At 38.6% G+C, this 23,506-nt stretch overlaps 1 protein-coding gene across 3 annotated transcripts in view; it reads right to left on the minus strand.

The window, feature by feature from the left end:
• Window positions 1–23,506, minus strand: part of crebbpa (CREB binding lysine acetyltransferase a) — a 51,759-nt gene that overhangs the window by 15,576 nt on the left and 12,677 nt on the right. For all 3 annotated transcript variants that reach the window (XM_079889949.1, XM_079889948.1, XM_079889947.1), the window contains exons 2-8: window positions 22,164–22,801; window positions 6,088–6,252; window positions 5,759–5,999; window positions 3,257–3,370; window positions 1,710–1,964; window positions 1,135–1,228; window positions 889–1,026 (exon numbers count right to left, since the gene is read on the minus strand). In XM_079889949.1, the coding sequence (XP_079746075.1) occupies window positions 889–1,026; window positions 1,135–1,228; window positions 1,710–1,964; window positions 3,257–3,370; window positions 5,759–5,999; window positions 6,088–6,252; window positions 22,164–22,801 (1,645 nt within the window). The remainder of the gene's footprint in view (window positions 1–888; window positions 1,027–1,134; window positions 1,229–1,709; window positions 1,965–3,256; window positions 3,371–5,758; window positions 6,000–6,087; window positions 6,253–22,163; window positions 22,802–23,506) is intronic.

The raw sequence follows: 23,506 nt of genomic DNA on the forward strand, positions 1-23,506 counted from the left end.
GTATTAATGCCCAGTAAATGCTTATGATCTACTGTTGATGAATTATGACATTGTTTACTTTATGGCGTTTGTATTGTAATGTGTTTTAGATGGTTGTAAGAGTGCTTACTGTAAAAAGTAATCATTTCAAAATAATGATTAAAAGTCCCATGTAATGAAGAACCAAATTTTATCTGCTTATTTTGGTTACAAAATAAACTGCATAGTAAATTTAATCCAATGGTAATATACATAATTCCATAATTATCAAATTAACAGAAATATTTAAAAACCTAGCACACTTTTTGTATTCAAATAAATTCAATCATTTTGCTTGTACATGCCTCCTGTCCCTTTTTTTCTTTTTTTTTAAGTTAAAAACAAATCAATTATTTGATAAATTGTCATTGTGCAAGACTGGAGTAATGATGCTGAAAATTCAGCTTTGATGACAGGAATAAATGACATCTTAAAATCTTGAAACAAAATATTAGAATTAAAATAATATTAAATATTAAAATAAAAACTTATTTTAAATTGTAATATTTCAAAATATTACCGTTTTTACTGCATTTTTTGATTAAATAAATGCAGCCTTGGTGAGCAAAAATATTTAAAATATTTATAAAATATATGGTAACACTCTTAAGTTTAGGGTCCAATTCTCACTATTCACTAGTTGCTTATTAGCAGGCATATTACTAGGATATTGGCTGTTTATTAGTACTTATTAAGCACATATTAATGCCTTAATCCCACCCAATACCTAAACCTAACAACTACCTTACTAACTATTAATAAGCAGTATTTATGAGTTGATTGAGACAAAAGTCGTAGTTAATAGTGAGAATTGAACCCTAAACTAAAGTGTGACTAAATCCACATAGTGCAAGATCAGCTTTTACTAACAGTTTGTGTACGAGGTGGTTACGGAGGTCCTGAGTGACATGCTCGTGCCAGGCTTTCCTCACACCGGTGGCTGACAGAGGGGCCGCTGTGGGCAGGTTACCCATGCTGCCTACCGTAGTGCCGTCCGGCATCAGCTGACTGCGCCAGGGGAATCAGTAGACTTGGTTAGCACACAGATTTAAAACATCAATTTTTAGCAATTAAGAGCTGGAGGTGTGTTTTGGTTGGTGTGTGTCCGTGTCGTACTTGTTAGAGTTAAGTGTTGACGACATGGTGCCATCTGGGAGCAGCTTAGACTGTTCTGATGTCGGGACGCCGATTTGGTTCAACTGACCACCCCCTGGACAAAAAAATAAACAAATAAAAATACATATATACAATTATAACAATAAATAAATATACATAAATGAAATACTATATATAGTTTATATATCATTTATATACAAATTTCATCTATTTTAACAATATATATGTACTTGTTTTAATTTAATATATTTATTTATTTATCAGCAGCAATGGCAAAATCTATATTATTTCAATTTCCCCCCAAACAAATTATGGTTACAATATAATTGAAATAATAATAATAATAATAATAATAAAAAAAGTGCATATATATATATATATATATATATATATATATATATATATATATATATATATATATATATATATATATATATATATATATATATAAAAACATGCATGCATACATACACACACTACTATTTTTTTATACATTTTTCTACTATTATTACTACTATTTACAACTATTATTATTATTAATATATTTCTTTGCTATAAAGTAATTAAGTGTTTACCGAGCGCATTGATGGTTCTCATTTGCTGCTGGTGTGGCGTCTGTGCAGTCGGCTGCCCGGGGCCCTGCGTCTGTGCAGGGGTCTGGGTCTGTGTGGGGCTCTGGTTGCTGTAGGGGAGACCGAGGGCAGCGTATGCCCGCTTCATGGAGCTGGGGTCGATGGGTGTGGAGCTGGGTAGAGCGGGCGCCGTCTGCTGCCCCGTGCCGACCGACCCGATGGGGGATTGCAGACCAGCGTTGGGGGGACTCAGCATTGCTGTAATACAGGAAAGAGATGTTAGAAGCCTTCTGGGAAGACGACATCTGCATATTTCAAACAAGATATGAAAAAAAATCAAAACCTGCCAAACAGCCATCTGGAAGAAAACATTATTTGTGGGGAAAGAACTGAGGAAAGTAGAAAGGAAAGGGAGTGGGTCCGAGACGCCATTTGCATGAGGAAGAAATATCACAACACAGACTCTCCAACATGTAAATCCCGCAGCGCAGAAACAAACACTTTAGCTGCCTCGCACTCTCAGAGTCATGATGAGAGACGCTTTGAAGAGGGAGAGGCAGTTTGCAGGTCTGTAACAGCGTGAGATTTTAATGAGTCACCGGCGCGCTCGGCCAGCGGGGCGGCACGATTCTCCTCATCTTTCGAGCCCCTCCTCCTCAGCAAACATACACGGGCCACATAAAACATTCACGCACTCACAGCTACCGAACTACAATGATGCCTTTCCTCACAGAATCCAACTGAATATCTACATATCCAGAAAACACCATGCAACTGAATTCTGAATTTAGATCTAAACGTTTAAATGCTTCATAACAGCTCTGTGGACAAATATAAACAGTGATTACAACTATTTTAATGGATACTGCATAACTTAGAAAAATAGTGTTTTGGATACTGTTTAAAGCTTGTCAAAAAGTAGTGCACTTAATTGTAAAAGAACGGAGGTTGCGGTGCGCACACAGAAAAATCCAGGAGCACAGAATCTTGTTATCAACGCGGTCCCGCGACTTTTCGGTAATAAAATAGCGGCTATTCTGAAACTCACAGCTTCGTTGTTAACAGAAAAAAAGAGACTCTGAACAGACGCAGGTAATTCACACACGCATCTCTCATCTCTCTCAAGAATTAATTCAAATAAATACTATAATTCATTCATTCAAATAAATGTTATCTTAAATTTCAACAGAAGTAATTATGAAATTAAATATAAAGATGTCAAGTCCTACTTAAAAAAAAATGCATTTAATTTAAAATTAAACCACAAAACATTCTCATTTGATGGCAGTTAACATGTAATTAAGTGTCTGAAACATGTAATTAATTAAGTGTATTCTTTTAAAGTATACTGTGTCCAAGTACTATTTTAAAAGTAAGCTAAAGCGTACTTTTTCACATGGGGAAGTTTGTTGAGAGAGCATCCAAAGAGTGCAAAGCTGGAATCTAGACAAATCTACTTTGAAGAAACTCAAATATAAGGCAGTTTTGAATCATTGTCATCATTGTATATTTCATCATTTATAATTCTCAAGCTTCCATTTGGAACTCACGTTGCTGGTTGCGCTTGTCACTGGCGTTCTTCAGCGGGAGGCAGACGGGACAGTCGTGTCTCGTGCAGTTCTTCCAGTGCGAGATGATCTGCCTCGATGAAGCACAGTGAGCCACTGCAGAGACAGAGAGAGAGAAGAAAGCCTGAGCCAAAGTACAAATGTTGCAAAACTGGGAGCAAAAAAGCTCCCGTGGGAAAGCAGGTCTTCACAGAACTGTACGCAGCAGACGCACACAGATGTGATTTTAAAGCATTCAGTAGCACACACAAAGCTGCCTCTCAAACAGCTCACGAGTACCAAACTGAGTGCTTTTTCACGGATTATTGCACTTAAATGGTCAGAAATGCACAAAATTGTCAAAATGCCCGTCTTGGCAAGTACTTACATAAACACAGTCAGTGATGTGTTGATGTGAACGTAAACAGTTGAGAAAGAAAATGCATGTGTATCAGTAAATTAGATCTGTGCATTAGCTCTTAAAGTGACAGCAGCCTAATATACCTGCTGCTGTTTGTGTCATTAATGTTAATCAGACAACAAAAGATAGCGAGAAGAATGAATCTGTATTTAATTTATACATTGAAACAATTCCTGTAGTATTCCTGTATCTGAATACTGTTGGTCCTACCTGAAAACCTTAAAGCACTCTGCCTTTCCTTTGTATTTTTATTTTATTGCATTTATTTGTGCTTCTGCTTTTTCATTTGTTTGTATGTTCTTGTTTACTTGTCTTTTATTTTGTAAATTCAATTCAATTCAATTCAAATTCAAAGCTTCCTTGTGCTGTGTGCAACAAAATTACCCCATTGTAAAAACACAAATGCATAGAGTCACTTCCAAAATGAAATATTTTTTAAGCAGTGCTGTACTGTATTTGAGTAAATATAAATAGTTACTGAACTCAAGTATCTTTTTTATATCATACTCAGCGACCAAGTTGTCACATTGCTCGTTTTCAGTATCTGCACAATTATGATTTATTGCTGCTGTGATTTACTGGTTTGAATGAGGTGCAAGCATAACAATGTTGATGGTTCTAAAAGGAAGCGAGTTCTGCCAAGAAAGCCTTCAGGATGCTTTAAACACTGTCTGCAAGAACATGACGCTTTAAGAATGATCTCTATAGACGTTCACTTTCCCCAGGAGTCCGAGAGAGAGAGAGAGATACGGGTGTCACCGCGGGCAGGGAACAACAGGAAATGAGCTGGCAGCGTGGAGGTACGTTTGGCACCACGCTTGCGTTTGAGTTGAAATGAAGCCCTGTGCTCCGGGTCCAACAACAACTACGGCACTAGGAGCAAAGCAGCCGGGCAGCATCGGGCCGCCGTAAGCCCTCTCCTGCTGTTTGCCAACTCCTTAATACTGCATTATACCATAAAGGCAAGAGTTTCTCTCTAAATGGACTATTGTATTTGAGACGGAACAAAGCATATGCTCGGGAAATTCCCTGTGTTTGTGAATGAAACGTAACTAGCTGTGAACCGAAAAGGCCAGAAATAAACTACGCAAGCGCACAAACATGTATTGTGGTGGTAACAAACCTCAACGGGGCGACTTTCGAATGTGCCATTAAATCGGATGTTATTAAAAAAGCGAGGTGTAAGCGCTGCAGCTTTGTCTGACGCACACAATGCTCCAAACCCCACATCAGACAAAAAACATCTCATTACCGCTCTCGCTGAGACTAAACAGAGCACAGACAGCAGATTAAAACAGGTCTGCTACTGCACACCTCAACCCACAAAATACAGCAGACACACCTCAATGGATTATCTCTCTCTCACACGCGCACACACAATTTTCTGCACGAAAATCATTCTTCACGCAACCCTTGTTCCAAACCCAACTTGTTTTAATAAATATTTCACGTTGAATGAAAATAATATTGTATTACACGCATGAAAATAAGAAACATTTTTAATTAATGAATATTTTGTTTTCATGCATGGAATTCTTCACATTATTAATTCTTCATTAATTTGTATAAAATAGCACAAATAAAAAATGTGCACACATATTTGTTTATATTTTTTATAAGTTAACCTATCAATTCCAGATAATGAATATATGTATTACTAAAATTAATATCAATTAGCAAAATATGAACAAAATTAACATAACATTAATTATATTAATTAAAATAAAAAAGTAGTTAAAAGTTTGTGCACCTTTTGCAAGAATTGTTTAAAAAAAATAATAATTTAAACACATGGAATTGCATTTCTTATACCTATAGTACTTATAAGTACTAAAATAAATCTGAATGGAATCATTAAGGAACCAGAAGTGTTAGGAATTCGAATCTGAGAGAAATAGATATCTTGTAATACTTTTTAGAACAATATTCTCAACCAATCTTTGCTGTCTGTTTACTGTCTGCTGTCTATTCTTGCCACCTTCTGTTCAGCAACTTTATAATATCGCCCTTCTGTAACACTATCAGCACAACTTTTCATGTTGTGGTCAAAAGCAGCGTGCGACACTCACTCAATGTCGACTCACCTTGGCAGGATTTGCCGGCCTGGCAGTGTGTCATGTGGTTGAGGACGTTCTTCATGGTCCTGCAGTGGGGCAGGGCGCAGGCTCGCACCTCTCCGTTGGCCTGCTCGCGCCGCTGGCACTTGTGGGCGTGGAGCAGCAGAACCAGCTGCTGCTGGATCAGCTTACGCTTCTCCGGGTCGGCCGTGGGGCCCGCGGACACGCTCTGACCCGCCACCATCCCCACCGACACCTGCTGCTGAGGCTGCAGGCGAGAGAACGGGCGACGGCGTCACAGGATTAACTTTGGCCTGCAAGCTCCATACAGTTTGTGTGCATGATGGGAAACTCACCATGTTTGGCACGCTGGTGACCGTTGCTCCTTTTAGGTCCGTTGGAAACGGGGGCAGGCTGTTGGGAAGGCCGCCTTTATTCTGAGCGTTCACGCCAGTCGTGCCCATTTGTGTCCCTCCACCCTGGTACTGACCAAACGGACTGTTGCCACCTGCCATGCCCATCTACAAACGAAAGAAAAATGGAAATATCATTCCAGGTGAGTCATCAGAAGTTCCAGACACCGAATCACATTATCTAAAATTTCAGTTTCAGATAGCGCTCGTACACCGAATTGATTCCTCTTTTTGTGTTTCCTTGCCCTTGAAAGGACACATGCACGCACAATTGTCAAAATACCCGTCTCGGCAAGTATTCTCTCGGTTATGTCATAAGTTGAGAAAGAAACCGGATGTTTATCAGTTTTTTCGGTCCGTGCATTTGATCTCATACTGACAGCAGACACCTATTATTCCTAATGCTGTCGGTGTCATTAATGTTAATAAACCAACAAAATACAGCTTTAAGTAATAAATGAAAAGCAAAGTTACATGTTACGTCATGCAAACATGCCGTGTTAACCAACAGAAAACTAGTTTGTTTGAAAGTGACTTCTGTGTGAGCTGTGCTTCATACATCACCTCACTACTGACAACAATGGACCTTTTCGGTCCACAAAATTTACCGCACACTAACAGATAAATTAGTTAAATGATATGAACTGACAGTGATATAGTTTTCTCTGTGATTTTAGATTATTTTATTATATTTATCAGTCAGGAGGATTCAATATGAGTGTTCATTTCTCCTTTTTTACAGTTAACACTCACTTAAAATTCCTTAATTTAATAACACTTGCATTTAATCTTTAGAATATCTCAAAATGAATATCCTAATTAATAATGAAAACAATCAATTATGTGTTATTTTAGTATCATTGAGATACTATTAGTTTTTTGATTATATATTTTTAATTTGAAAGTTTTAGTAATTTAAGTTTGTTTTTATAGTCTTTATATGTCTATATAACTTTTATTCTTTTTTATGTCAGTTTTACACCAGGTTAACTAAATGAAAATGAGAAATGCTGCTTTGGCAACTAGCTGAAATAAAATTTTTATTTTTGATATATATTTTATCTAATTTGAGTTAGCATTTGTTTTATTTCTATTAACTAAAATGATTATGGTTTTAGTTTTAGTTAACGACAATAACCCTTTGATCAACAATGAATTTTATTCAGTGATGGCACTAAAAATCTTCATAATGCAGACATTTCTATGAAAAAAACACAAAACACATTTACTTAATTTGGCCATTATATTCATATAATGTGAGCATTTGCATTGATCTAAAATGCATCAATTTGATCTAAGTGTTAACATTTTCACAGCTCAATATGATCTTGAGCATGCAGGGCTTCCCGTCCCTCTCCCTGTGCTGATCTCCGGCAGCGTGCCGGCCGTCCACTCTCCTCTGTTGACATCGCTCCAGCAAACCAGATAAAAGAGGCCAGCGGAGTGGCACACGCACCAACAGCCCCTCCTCTCTGCTCACTCATTCATGCACACCAACACACTTCTCACGCTACTCGCTCTGCTTACTCATCCACACACACATGCTCTCTCTCTCCCGGAGCAGCCAGGATTCCCTTTCCCAGCAGATCTAAAGACCCATTCACACAAAGCCTAACTATATAAATAATATCTCGAAAGATTTAATAATCATTATATTTCTGTGAGAATAGTGGAGTCCACACCACAACTTTAACCCTCTGGGGACCAAGGTGTTTTTGGGGCCCTTGAGATGTTCTGACATGCCCTGACATTTGTGCTTTTTTCAGTTATTTATAAACATGTTAATGACAAAGGTGTAAATTCACTCTATATAGCACAAACAGGGCTACCATAATATGCAAGCAACTTGTATGTAGATGTTTGTATTTTTAAGAGAATAATGTTTATGCGTGGTTATTGGAAAAAATAAAAATGAAAGTTGCTGAATTAAGACCACAAAACACATATTAAATATGTGTCCACAAGACTTTTGACTAATGGATGTGGTCCCTTTGAGTTCTAGCTTCAAAATTATATGAAAATAGTCTTGCTTTATCGTTCACAAAAAAAAAAATACATTGATTTAAATGGTGTAAAACAGGTTTTGCTTGGAAAGCCAATATGCGAGGGGGAGGAGCAGTTTACACCTTGTCCCACCCACTCTGCATAATGACTCTGCCTAATGAGCCATTCACTCAGGTGTGACACTGACTGAGCCACAATGCAAGGACAAAGGATGTATTTAGAAGAAGACTTATATTGACCATTTAAGATTTTGCTTACATCTCTCTTGTAAATATGTTTTGCTATTTTATTAAAAATGTTACAATTACAACAATAATTACAATTTCAACAATATTTCAAGTGTACTCTTTCTTTGTAAAAAAGAAAAAGAAAAAAGATTATAGGCCTACATTTTATCATATGTATTCATTAGTTTGAATATAGCCAACATTGGAACATCTAACATCTTAGTCTATGACTTTATTTTTGACAAATATATATATATATATATATATAAAACGTTAGATATGAGCAGAAATTGCTAAACAAAAGCTTATTTTATGTGGCAGTATATTTTACAGTAGCCTAAAAACTGTACCCAAATCTAGTCAACAAGTGACTGACTGTAACGTTGTTTTTATGAAATATTAGGGCATATAAATGCTAATTTGCAGTTTAATACGTTGCTTATACAAATACATTTTATTTCAACATATTCCAGTCGATTTTTACTCATCTCAGTAGGCTATAGCAAAACAGTTTATTCTTTCACACACAGGCGCGCGATTTATATTTAGGCTAAACAGTCTTTACAAATATGTACCCTTCATTCATCTCACAGAAAGGCGAGTCATATTATAGAAATGCGATTCATCTTTTTGCGGTTTGCATAGGCCTACACTAACGTTATTCCATAACGTTATTCCACACTTGAGAAAAGAAAACAGCCTACCTCACTCCTCAGCGGGATCTGCTCCTCATATCAGGATATATTGTTCCTCATATCAGCACTGTTCTGAGGAGTCTTTTCTCCATAAGGTAGGCTATATTATGCCTCACTCGATCGCGACGCGCTTTGTTTACAGCTGATGTGGGCGTTTCACAGATCTTCAATAGTTCTCAGAATTTGCGTTTGAATAGCACGCGCTCTCCGGGGCGTGGTCACATTACTGTGAATTAGCTCGTAATGAGCTCGACTGGAGTCGCTCTCTTTTTATACAGATTACAGAAGATGAGAATATTTGTTTTTTATATAAGTTACTTCATTTAACAGATGCGATCTCAAGCTTTATGCCCGTGGGTCTGTTTGCCTGTTTGACTGAATTTTCGCGGAGTTATAGATCATTTTCGAACGCGTTTCAAATGGGAGTTTACTGACAGAGAGAAGGCAGAAATCGCATCATGTTAATTTTTCTTTATTTGTCAAAAAGCAAAACACTTTATTTTTATTGTGAGTATACAGAAAAAAAATAGAAACTGAACAGGATCGATTGATGTATTACACGAAAATGAAAGATCAAAATTAACAGAGCATTTAGTGTTTATTTTCATTGCTAAAAAAAAAAAACGAGCAAAACGCGCGGGCGCGTTTTTGGTCCCCAGAGGGTTAAAGGTAGTAACAAGGAACAATATTTGGGGAATCACTTTTAGAAAAAATTGTTCCAGCTGATAAATGATAAAAACATAAACAGCCAGTCAGAATCCATCCTGTTTGAAAGAGCTTGAGCATTTGAACTGGCAGAAAATATAAACAGAACGTTATCATGCATTGGTGTGGATGCTAATATAGTTATCGTTATATCGTTATTGGTGTGTGAATGGGACTTCAGGTTCTTAAGTAAAAATATTTCATTGTAACTGGACACTATCGTACACAAATGTTACATGCGCTCGAGATTCATATACTCCCACAGACTTCTTTAAAATGGCCCATCGTTTTAAAAATGACACTGATGTGGCCAATAACAAAAGCTGAAGTATGTTTAACTTAAGGCTGGACGATATGACCAAAATTTATATCACAATATATTTCTTGATTTCGGCCGTTACGATATAATTCCGATATCGATATGAACAATATAAAAGCCTCAGGAAAAACTGCCAAGAACGCCCACAACGAATGTCTGTACCTACAAACTTCTGAAAAATTCATTTGCCAAGTCTCTGAAACCTCCTCCTATAAAACTATATAATATTTTAGAAATAAAAATGGTACAAATAAATTAAAGGAGTCATGACCTAGTATTACCTTGGATACCTACTGCTGTATTATAGTCTTTCAGGCCCTTCTAAAAAAGAAAAGTGGAAAAAAAATAAACACAGAGCTCCTCAGACCCTTATTTCTGAACGCATTATTGTCTCGCGAGATCTGATGCGATATTTTGGCTGTCGTGGACAGTCATTTTAATAATGCAAATGAGGGGCGCGTTGATTGGTGGCAGGAAGGAGGGGGTTGACACCGCAGGTGACGCTTTAGCATATCATTCCAAAATGGCATCATGGCGCAAATTATGAATGAACCGGACCTGGCCGCGACCGGCTTCCCGGCCAGTGTATAAGTATGAGGCGTCGTTTAGGGCTTAAATCAAACTTCATTCACGCACACATATATGAAACACGCTTGCATACATACTAAGTAGTCACACATACATGTATATGAACTCTCCACGCACATACTCATATGAGACGCGAGCACACACACACAAACTCGCGCACATAGTTACTCATATGAGACGCGAGCACACACACACACACAAACTAGACGGCGCCTCATATATAAGCGTTAGGCAATCAATATACAATAGCCGAATTCATGATGATCTCAGTCATTTGTTGTTTGCAAAGTAACGTTAGCAGCCATTCCCCATGTTTACCTCGAAGCTAATACTCCCGCTAGCATACAATAGCCGCATTAGCAGTTGGCTGCTGTTTGTTACACAGAGTAGAGCAATAAAAACACATTCTTACTGTTTCAATTGCAGGCAAGTGTCTGATTGTTGAAAATGGCCCCTTTTTCCCGAGCTTCGATGCCAACTTTGCCTGATATTGCCTCAAATTTGTGAAGGATTCCGGCGTAAAATGTTTAGTTAGCACAGACACATAACGTTAAGCCAGTGGGAAGGGTTGTAGGAACCGCGTCATTAAAAATGAATTTAATCCACTGGTCCCTGACAGCTTGGTCCGTTCTTGGGAGAGAAAACACATTTACATGTTGATTCTGGCAGTCAACAACAGAGCAACTCAGTGTGCACTACGTTTCTGCTTCTTTCTCGACTGAATATGAGGGGAGGAGGGGCGCCAGGGCGCACTTCCTGCGGCAGGTCTGCGGTGTCCATATATGGTATATCCTGCCCTGTCATGACGTCAAGTCGGGGCTGAAATCAAAATCTCGTATTTGAGTGCGCGTGCACGCGCGCTGGTTTATGAACCCTGGGGTAAACGAACGCTTCACTTTTAAATATCGGCTTCCCGGCCAGTGTATAATCGTTAGGCAATCATAACATACATTGATTCTCGTGGAAAAGTGAAAATTGCAGGTCATGACTCCTTTAATTTTTTATTTGTATTTAGCCTTCATACAAACAAGAAATGTGAAATCACCGTCAAATAAACATAAGACTCTCAACTTATTAATATGAATATCTTTAACTTTAAACTATAGGCTAACATAGGCTGATTATATTATTCTCATAGATTTAAAAAAGTGCTCCAGCCAGGATAAAGAATATGAAGTGCTCAGAGTTGCTGTAGAAAAAAGAAAAGTGAGCAACAACAAAAACACATGTTGCTGAGGGACATTGAGTGTTGATGACACCCTGAATTCACTCTGATTGCTGAATCTGAATGTAGTGTTTACACGAACGCTAAACAAGTGATCGGGTTGATGTGTGTGTTTATGTCAAATCGGAATAGATTTTTTGACATGCGCTCACTGCACAAATAGAGTTTCCCGCTGTTTGCACATAACTATTCTCCTACGTTGATTCTTTATTTGTTTTAAACAGCAGACTTAATATTTATCCATTTCTAGTCATAATTTGGAGACAATGAACATATGAACCGTTGTGCCGTGTTGCTTATATTTATCACGCAGTAAAAATGCCCAAACCCAGTCGTCTGTGGATGAGAATCTGAAACAAGGACTGGTGGGACGTTGTCCAGCTTCACTTCACAGACACAGTGAAATGAGAATTTTAGAATGACGGGACTATCATTTATATGACAATTTATTCAACAGGAAAAAATGTATCGTTCGCACGTCATACATCATTACGCTATTTCAACGTCATTGCACATGCGCAGTCCTTTTAGTTTCAGTGTTCAATCCAATCAAGTGTTATACATGTCCTCTCGATCGGATTAGAAAAGGAATAAACCACCGCTCTCAATTCGATCTAAATTTCATTCGGATCGAGCTCAATCGTATCGATTAAGGCGTTTAAATGAAGGCTTTTCAGTCCGATTGAGCCATCAATCCGATTAATTGTAGTAAATAGTAAATAAAGTATTAGCAGGGTAATAGCATAGGTATCGCTAGATCAAGATGTTTAAGTGACTTCGATATGTGGCAAACAATAAAGCGTGGATATAATGGTTTAATAATAGGGGTGTAACAATTCGTTTTAACAACGATTCGATTCGTATCGCGATTCATGGTTGTCGATATGATTCAAGGACGATATTGGTTCATTTAGAACGATACGATCCGAAACGATTCAGTGACTTGAAATCGATTCAGTGACTTTTTAGCCAAAAATTCTTGTAAGGGAATCAGGTATCAATTAATTATGGATATAAACAATCAAGTAAACAACAATTAATGTCAAATGCATTCACATTTTATTTGAATAAAGTAGGACTGCACGATTATGACAAAAATTATAATTGTTGATTATTCCCTTGAAATTGTAATTGTGATTATTAATTACGATTATCACAACACTGAATGATGTTTTGAATAGTTTGGCCACATTTCTCCATGGTCATCAAGCCGCGACCCACCTTTTTAGCAATTATATAGGCCTATTATAATACATTTGTTTACACAAAAATTGTTGACACACAAGTTCCGTCCCCCTTTACTTAACATACAAAATTTTTTTAAGAATATGACAAATACTGATAAACAGTAGGCACTGCGAGGTTAAGCTATTAAATAGCAGTCCCAAACTAGTTTTTGTTAATACAGTCTTGGTATGAGCCACCACAGTCATATAAAAATATACAAAATAACCAGTAAGTGGCATTTTGTTATGGAAACAATTAGGCCACCATGGTGATACACAATACTTAGAAGAACTGGTAAAGAAACATGGAAACTGCTCCTGATAAATAGCAACACACATGACGTACCAATAACGTAATTTATTGGTATTTTACTTTTATTTCGTAACTTACTAATTTACGACGTTGCATGCTCGTATTTCTTTTGCGCTTTAGTGAAGTGATACAGCGCGCCGGCGCATTTGCGCGTGAAATTGTAGAGTGCGCGCTACTGCAATATAGCGGCTGATGAGAGGACAGGAAAGTCAGTTTTTCTGAGGTGAGAGACTTTGCGCTGCTTGTTGTCTTTGCGCTGCTGCTGGCACGTCACGCATGGCGACGACGTCACAGATAGACAGACTGAATCGAGTAACGTTTAACGCCTTTATCATTAAAAGTGCTAAGAAAAAAACATCCATATAAAGTCTGACGTGCTTAAATCCAATGCGTTATTTCCTAGTATCGATACAATCGATTCATTACCTTTTAAAACGATGTTAGATCGATATATGTCGTCCGGAAGGCCAACTTGCCGAGCACAGATCGATGTAGTTGGATCATAGGAATATAAATCAATACATCGATGTAGTTGATGAATCGTTACACCCCTATTTAATAAACAAACTATGGAAGGCTACACACACAACTAAACTAAGCAAAGATTGTATACAGAATCAAGAAAGTAAAGAAAAGTGAAGAAAGAGAGAGAGAAGAAAAGAGAATGGCAAGATTACAATCAGTTAACTACAACCTTCGAGAAACATCAAAGAATCAGGGTCACCTTAAAGGGGCAAAATAACTTAGAAACGCATCTAAAGGCTGTGAACAGGTACTTGCATTGACTTCGATTGTTGAAAAAGTCCAGATGCAGGAGATTCTTGAGATTCTTGATTTTGCCAGGAGTACGCTTAAACGTTCGTTTGGGTTCTTGGGGTGGTCCAGACTGAATCCAAAGAAATTAACTTGACGATGAAGTTGCCGGAAGAAGACAGGAGAATGTTGTCTCAAAGAGATTGAGCCAAGATCTGAACTAATCAGATACTCTTAAAGGTCCTATCAGTTCACACTCATTTGTTGAGGTGACCAATCAAAGATGACCGGGAGAAAGTCTTAGTTCATCTAATCCCCATTTACATATTCATGCTGGCATGGAGAATTAGTGCAGTCTTTACATAAAAGTATGGTACAAATATCATGATGCACTTTATCCTAACATATTGTACACCATTGATTATAAAATCAAAAGAGGATTCTTTTGATACCAAGAAAGGGGATATGAAGACATTAAAGCAGTGATACATCATCTTTGGATATCAACATTTGAAGTTACTCTCACATAACTAAAGAATCATAACTAGTCATAACTAATAAAACATAGGGACATGCATAAAACACAGAAGAAATACTTTAAACATTTGGGAAAGTTTGTGGGTAAGAAAGGAGTGAATGTCCTTGTGTATTGGAGTTTATCGCTATAGTCTTTAACCAAATGGCTAGTGCCGTCTGGACTCTCGTGCTGTCTTTGAGGGTGGCAGACAGTCTCTTGCTCAGATCGTTCAGGAGAGCAGAGGTGATAACAGCCTTTGAAGAGAACTAGTTTGAGGGCCGATGACAACAGGGGAGAGGGGGAAGGTTTTATGAGGCCTAGAGCATTTTGGATTAAGTCCATTCGTTACAATATTGATACTGAATTATTGTTCAGCCATAGTTTAACTTCTTTTAACACCATGAAACTGCAGCAGGATGGCACAAGATGCAAAAAATAGTACAACAATGCAACTGCCAAAGCCGCACTGGACACATGGCCTAAAGGGAAGCACAGATGCTTCAATGAGTTGAGCAGATCCGCTTGAGGTTGAGTTTGGCTTGAATCCTTATCGATCAACTGGAAACAACAATAGCACAGATAGAACGCAATGATACATGGTTTCACTTACAAACACTAACAGCAGAGCTCCAATACAAGGCGGACGGTTGTTGCTTTACCATTTACTCCAAATAAAATGTGTCTGAAAAGAGCGAGCTGCACAGCCCAAAGCCAATCCAGATGAGCCTCTTGTGCGGTGAGAGCATTCAACCGCCTGTGTGACACCGAAAGGGTACAACAGCTTCCTGATGATACCCTGTTAAACCTCAGGCCAGAAAACAATCCCTCCCATCTGACACCACCAGCATCCAACTACGAGTTCGACTGCCTAGATTCTTGCCGATTTTCTATTTTTAACTGGTCATGTGACAGATGGACCATTGGTCTTTATTTGAAGCTGAAAATCATGCTGGAGAACATGATACTAGGACCCAACCAAAAACCAAGGGTGCTTTCACACGTTTGGTTTGTTTGTTCCCTCCTCCCCCGCTGGATTGTGTTCACATTATATTATTATGTTACTTATATGTATATATCTCATTTGTGGGAGGCGTAGGACCATAAAATGTTCATCCAATCATTGCATTCAGTCCTGTCAACATATGTATTTCTATACCTCCGCACACCTGCTCGCGCCGACATCACACATCATCAGTGCGTTTCATGCTATGCAGAGTTATGGCGCTTTTCCACTACACAGTACCAGCTCGCCTCGGCTTTGTTTGGTTTTCCACGGTGTAAAAGTTGTACATGTACATTTTTCGTACCACCTCCGGCGAGGTTCTGAGCGAGCTGAGGCGATACTAAAATGTGACGTGAAAACACGGCAGACTGCTGATTGGTCAGAGAGAATAGTCACTATTCACTGCGTCATCATTGCACGCGCCAGATGGAGTATCCTGAATAAAAAACAGCAAAAACAAAAACATCCAAAAACAGCATACACTCGATTTCCTCCATTGTCCTGTGTGTGTGGGTAGCGGGTGTGTGTCGCGTAGAAGATTAAGTCACGGCAGTTATCTGCGGCGTCGCTATGACAACCCGGTACTATTGTGGAGGTACTATCTGCAATGGAAAACGGAGCGAAAAGCGAGCCGAGCCGAGACGAGGCGAGTCAAGTCGAGTTGAGCTGGTACTGGTAATGGAAAAGCGCCAATAGACAGACGTCAGTCACCGAGCAGCGCAACCAAAACATCAGCCGCCTTTTACAGTTCATCCTGAACCAAAACAACCAGCTTATGCTGCCTTCACAACATAACTACTGTAATTTGAAGGAGATGGAAACCCGTGGCGTTATACTCGGAGCGGTTTGTGACTAGAATTTACGCGTTTCAATGTTAACACTATCAACGCTGAAATGAGGCCATCCTTAAAAATATCTTGGTTTGCCGTAACAGCAACAAAAAAAAAAAAAGGTCGGTTGGTCGGTCTATATTTTTTTTTCCGAGATTCGATGTAAAAAAAAATGTACAATTTTGGTCAAATTTGCATATCGGGACTTCACTGACAGTTTTCCAGAACTTCGTGCTATATATATATATTAAATAACAATTAGAAAACCTGTATAAACTGAACACCAAAGAATAATATTATAGCGGTAATATTATAGGCCTATTCATGTAACGGGAGCGCTGCCAATAACGCACCTAAGCTGTCAGAATTGGGAAAAGTGATGATTATTAGTATGTCAAATATATCAAGGAGACATTTCAATTGTTTATTAATAAACAAGTGTTTTCTGTGTCAAAGATGAAGTTGACGATGCTGACGCGATCTTCGCAGTAGCCTAGTGAACGCGCCAGAGAGAAATGCACATTTCATTACATAAGCAGAGAGCAGTCTGTTTTCTTTCGTTTTGAATTGTTTTGTTTAAAAGTGTACATTTCATGCTTTTTTATATATAGGCCTATATGTCTCAGGTCTGTGAGGCAAGTAGCTTATACGCTGAGTTTCGGTTCATTTAAGAGACCAGCTCCAGTTCACGCGCCGGCGACTCCGTGTCCTGATTATATTGCCTTATTTAGCCTACCTCTTATTTATTAAATACATGAAATTGGTTGATGAAACATTGATCAAAATTAAGATACAATTAATACAAAACGAAATTCACTAGAAAGACAGACTTTCTACAAAAACAAACTTAATGAAGTGGTTAAAATCATGTCTGCCTACTCCATTTGTCTTCCGATATTTTCGGGATCATATCTTATTCATGCTATTCACTTTTCATATAATCAACATGAAATTTAAAAAATGAATATTATTTTATTTAAACATGAATATGAAACTAAATCGTTTTTTAATGACTGTGGGCTACAACACAGGCCTATTAGACAGTAGCCTACAGAGAAATTTACTGTCGGAGCGTTGCCGGTGAGCATGTGGGGGGAGAGATACAATTTTCGATCAATCATCAAATTTTATTTTGCTTGATATGCCCATTCTTAATATTTGGTGTTTTAAATGCCTGTTTGAGATCTCTGTGAAGTTTTAATTGCCGCTTTCAGAGCGGTCACGTCCGTAACATTGTTTCTTCCTCATAAATGCGAACACGAAAAATAAAATAAAATGAATAGGCTATAAATTATGTTCTGTGGAGAGCCAATCCCTCTTCATCCGGTGGGTATAATAGCCTACTTTTGGTTTGCGCAGTGTAATTCATAGAATTAGCCTACTAAAACATATTTTTCGTGGATCTGAGTGTCGCGATTTCGCTTTCATTTCGCATAGGCCTACAGCCTACACAGCCCTTATAATCATAGATGATGCCACGGGTTTTTATTTAAAAGAAAGAGCGTAGCCTACGTTTGTAGCCTATATGTAGGCCTATTTATTCACAATAAAATATAATTAATATCATTTTATTGCATTTGTATTAGTTGTTTGAAGAGTAAAAAAAAAAATCGGTCGGTCTTAACGCAAGTTTACAATCGGCAAGTCGGTCGGACTAAAAGGGAAAAAAAATAAATAATTGGGTCGGACCTAAATTGACTGGGTCGGTCGGGTTACGGCAAACAAGAATATTTTTAAGGATGGCCTGAATCTGCAGCAGTCAGGTGGTACAAGTCAGAGCTCTTTGAGTTGTTTATGTTTATTATTATTGTAATGTTATGTGTTTGAGACATGAGGTATTTTAACGCCGTCTCTCGTGACACTTTTGTTTGCTCCCTGCTGTGTGTGTTCATGTGTTTTGGAGGAGTGGCGGCTTTGGAGACGCTCTGAAGGGAGGGTGGGATCTTATGCTTTCAAAACTAGCTCGCTATTGCTAGCCGCACTGAAAATTACCTACCCTACCTTTAATGCGATTGCGTCCATATTAGCAGCGAACCATACCCCAAGACCACCCTTTTTATGCAGAATCGTATATATGGTTCACGGGTGCACATTCAAGTTTGGAAAACAGTGTTCACAATCCAAACAAACCAAACTCTGACGTCAATCGCACCTGGGTGCGCACCAAGAGTGCTAGTGTGAAAGCACTTCTGTCAGGACCACTATCGTCAAATACAATTGACAATTAGCATACAGTGTGGATTGGCGGTATGGTTCTGTTCTGGGCGAGAACTCCCTGCACATCCATGAAGCCTAGCATGGATAAGAGCAGGGAGAGCAGCAATAACCCCCCTTGGGGTAAACAGAACTGAACCAACATGAATGTATTGCAGATATCAATAATTTATAAAGATTTTAAAATACAACATAATTTGAGAATTTATTCTGATTCAAGGGGAATCAGAATGCCAAATCCTGACTGACGAGAGGAGGAGCTGGGGATGGAGGAGGCTAATTAGCTCCTGAGAAACGCGATAGCTGCTGATAATACTGAAGGAGCTTATATATGTATACAGTGATAGGCGTCGTATTCCTACAGGTAGATGTGGATCAGCTGAGAGTCAGCTGATGCAAGTTTGACTAATGTGACCTGCCAGAACTGACGCTACGCTTAATCCCAAGACATTATCAAATTCATGATAATTTTTCAATTCAAAGTTTCACTCGAATTGTTTTACTTGTGATAATGAATAATAAAAATAATAAAAAAAAGCTAAATAAAAGCACTTTCCAGGTCTAAGCCCAATAAATCACTGGCTATTTGTGCACTGGGATTTGAATTTGTAACACAAATGCACACACCTGCCAATTCTGACACCGGAGTGCTGCTTTCAGACCCCGTCAGTCAAGAACCCATCTATCATGGAGAGACACGCTCTATTCATAAAATTTGCATGGAGCACGGACGACATGTGTATGCATGTAACATGGCACTTGACGTGGAGAGCTTTTCATTTGCCTTCCCATCAAGCGTAATACTGCCGCGGCTTTTATCGCAGGCCTTAAAACAAAATGGCAGAGTTTAAGAGCGCTCTGGCACGTATGCTCTCGTAACACAAGCATTTAAGCCTAATAAAAAAACACAAGTGCAGGAATGAGTCATGCAATCAAACAATGAGGCAGCAAAGAGCGGCTTCAGATAAAGAGTGATAAAGTGAGTCCGTCTGCTGCTACACTGGCAGATGAAGCTGGACATACAGGCTGATTTACACACTGATCAGATTCCACCAGCATACTAGAGCTCTAAAAAAAGACATGAAACAGATTTCACCAAACATAACTGTCATAATTTATTGCAGAGTGAAACGGGGACTTGATGGCACCCATGTGGACTTAAGCGCAGGGATCCAAAGTTAATAAAATTCTACTATTTTGCGAAAATAAATTAAACAAAATACTAAAAATTAAAAATCACTCGTTGTAGATACTACAAGTGAATATAGGCATCCTAACATGATAATGTACAATATGAAAAATGTATATTGATTTAGAAATTTGCTAAAGATTATATTTAAGTTTATTAAATTATTACTGATGTTACTGTTAATTGGTTAGGGTTAGAACATTGACATTGAGTGTTACATGATCTAAAAATAGGAAATGAGCTACACAATTCAGTGTTATTTTAGTAGTATTATATATTATAGTATTTATAAAAAAAATTCACATTTTATATTTTAATTTTGGTTTTAGCTTTAGCAATTTTATTATGCTGTTATATTGTTTAAGTTTGTTAATGCTTCTATTTAGCTTTATTTTAGTTATAGTAATTTCAGTACTTTAAATTATTTCAGCAAGTCGCAAAGACAACATTTCTGATTTTCGTTTAAGTTTTTCGTCTAGTATTTATATTTTATTTCAGCATTTTTAATTAACAATACCAATTTTAGTAGTTTTAGATTTAATAGAATAAAATAAATAAATAAATGTTATCGGCCAATAACTTGAAATGGTAAAAAGCAGAATATCCATAAGAATATATAAAGCAGCATTTCCATCCCAAGGAGAACAAAATCATTAGTTATGGATAAATCAGAAAAAAAAAAAGAAAAAAAAAATAGAAATGGAAGTTGTAGCCACCACTGGGCAAACCACCACAGCTATTTTATTAAATGTACCAAATTGTGTGTGGTTTATAGTGTGCAAAACAAAACCACGCACACACACACACACTTCATGTTTTCTAGCGATTGGTAGCAGATGTTTATTTGTGTGTCAGAATGTCCTAGAATAAATTATTTAGAGACATGACGTGAGGTAAAGTTACATGATTTTTGTGGTGCACATCTAGAATGTATATGATAACTGTGCATGTCTTCATACCTAATAAAAATTGATCAAACGTTTTGGAATTGTATCACATTCTTGCCAATCAGCTTATTTATCCCAAAATGTGCATACAAATATCTGAATGGAAACCTGGCTAACAGTGGGCATTTTTGTTAATTTCTCATTTCGATCATTGACAGGTCTCAACAAATGAGTACTCTAGTACTCTGGGGGCAGGGCATGTGCAGGGGGCGGGGGGCGGGGCGTGTCTGTCATTAAAATGAAAATATTTTAAGACTGTTACGAAAATTAATGTTGACAAATAAAAATATGACATGAAAACATGTCTGTGAGAACATCAACGTATAAATAGAAAAAAAATAACTGTTCAATATTATTGAAAAAGAAACATCTTAAAGGAATAGCTAAAGAGTAAATGATCTCCAGTAAACTGAAGCACGTTCTATGACACATCCTATGAGATTAATAATCAGATATCCTAGATGCATAACATAAAAATAATATTACAACTTGCATCTGCACAAAAGGATGCGAAAGTGAACTAGTTTTTTACAGAAATGGAAACTCTGGATGCGCTCTTGCCCGTGTATCACGCTGATATAATAACCCAATCATAGTCAATAATGTCGGACGTTCCATTTGAGCTGAACGGTCGGTTAACTGTAGCGTTTTGCAAGCTGGTTATTAAACTCAACCAAACACTTATTTGAGATTAATCAGATATAGACAACATAAAAGTAATCGTACAACTTACATCTGCACAAAAAGACGCAAATGCGCATGTGAACTTGACCGTACTAGTCTGATGTTGTGGACGCGCTCTCAGAGCGCTGAAAAACTAAAGCACAAAGAATTTACAACATTCTATTACAATTGTTTTCTCATTATACTGTTAGGCTATGATAGATTGGCGTTGCACATCTTGCACTTAACTGCATTTCATGATCTAAGTGATTCACTGCAGTGCGCGTTTTCAAATCCAGTTTCACTTTATTTCGCCGGTCTGGAAGGCGTGCTGTCTAACGCTAACAAATCAGACCTCAGGAACTGCCAATCAAATGCCGCAATAACCAATCAGAAAAAGAGAGATATGTGGTTGTTTTTTGGGGGCGATCATCGTTTTCATGATCGATCGTTGCTGTCACGTACAAGTACTTGAGTACTCGGGTACTCGTGCCCATCCCTACTAAGGAGATGAAAAAAAAAATTGTGTTTCATCTTAACATGACTATGAACTCTAATTGAGTGAAAGTGAAACCACAGCAATGGAAACCGGTCATCTCACCTTGTTGATGTTGCCAGCTTGCTGGGCGTTGATGCCCATCTGCTGTGCCCCTTGTGTGAGAGCCTCTGCCAGGACACTAGCCGCTCCTCCTGGTGCTGCCGCCCCCGCTGCCCCTCCCGCCCCTACAGACGTTGCCACCTGCATGGCGGCACCCTGGTACTGCATCCCCGGCGCGCCTCGACCGCGGCCTACAGACCCATTGATCACCTGACCTGGCTGAGAGCCCGCATTCTGTCCCATCATGCCGCTGTTCAGCATGGCCTGGTTAAATCCCGTGCCGAGTCCCATGCCAGCTGAGCCAGCGTTATTGCCCTGCGTCCCTGGGGTACCACCTGGTTTCTGTGCTTGAGACGGGTGAGAAGGGGAGCCCTGGCCCAGGGGACTCTTTCCAAGCCCAGTCAGCTGAGGTCCGATGCCCACAGGCTGTGGACTGGCCGAGTTCCTCCCGGCGCTGCTTCCCGGCCGGAGCAGCTCGGAGAGCTGCTTGTGTTTGGCAGCCGCATCGGGGACCATGGGGCCGTGACCGCCTGTACCTGCACCACCGTTAGAGGGCATGGACATCAGCCCCAGGTCTCCGTTAGGAATCAGCTCATCTGGAAGATCGTTCTCCAGGTCATCCCAGGAAAGTGAACCCAACTCTGAGGAAAGAAAGAGATGGAGAATGGTTATTTATTCGCTTCTTGTATCTTAATATGAAATTAATCAAAATTACGCGGCACAAACAAATACGCCACTGTCTACGTTCTGCATTAGTATTTTAAGATGATTCTTGAATTTTCCATCATATTTTGCGTCTCATGTGTTGTTGATTGAAATGTAGAAATATTTATGTGTAAATATTACACTAAGGTCAATCAAATTCCATGCTATTAAAGGACAAGTTCGGTATTTTACACTTAAAGCCCTGTTTACAGATCGTTTCTGATGAAATAGAACGGTAAAGATTAAAATTTGGACACATGCTGCTGTCCCGAGAATTTTAGGTTTCTTTCGCTTTCCCCCCCACCTCCACAATGGCTGCATACGTGCACTGGAACAATCCTTCCTAAAACGCATTAAACTTTCGTTTACAAAGACGTGAAACTCACAGAGTGGTCAGGGGTGTTCACTGATATGCTCACACAAAAATCGCTGCAAAAGATGCTTTCCAACAGGTGTTTTACCATTCGTTGTAAAACTGTGGACCTATTTTTCCAAACGCCTCACACCCGTACATTCTTCCGTTGAGAGCTTGAATAATAGACACTCCAGCCCAGTTGGTGGCGGAGTAATACCGTACCTCACAGCACATCCAATACAAGTCAATGGAGTTGGACAAAAACTACGATAAAACCTGTTGGAAA

This window comes from Squalius cephalus (genome assembly GCF_949319135.1).
Source record: "Squalius cephalus genome assembly, chromosome: 13".
NCBI lineage: Eukaryota > Metazoa > Chordata > Actinopteri > Cypriniformes > Leuciscidae > Squalius > Squalius cephalus.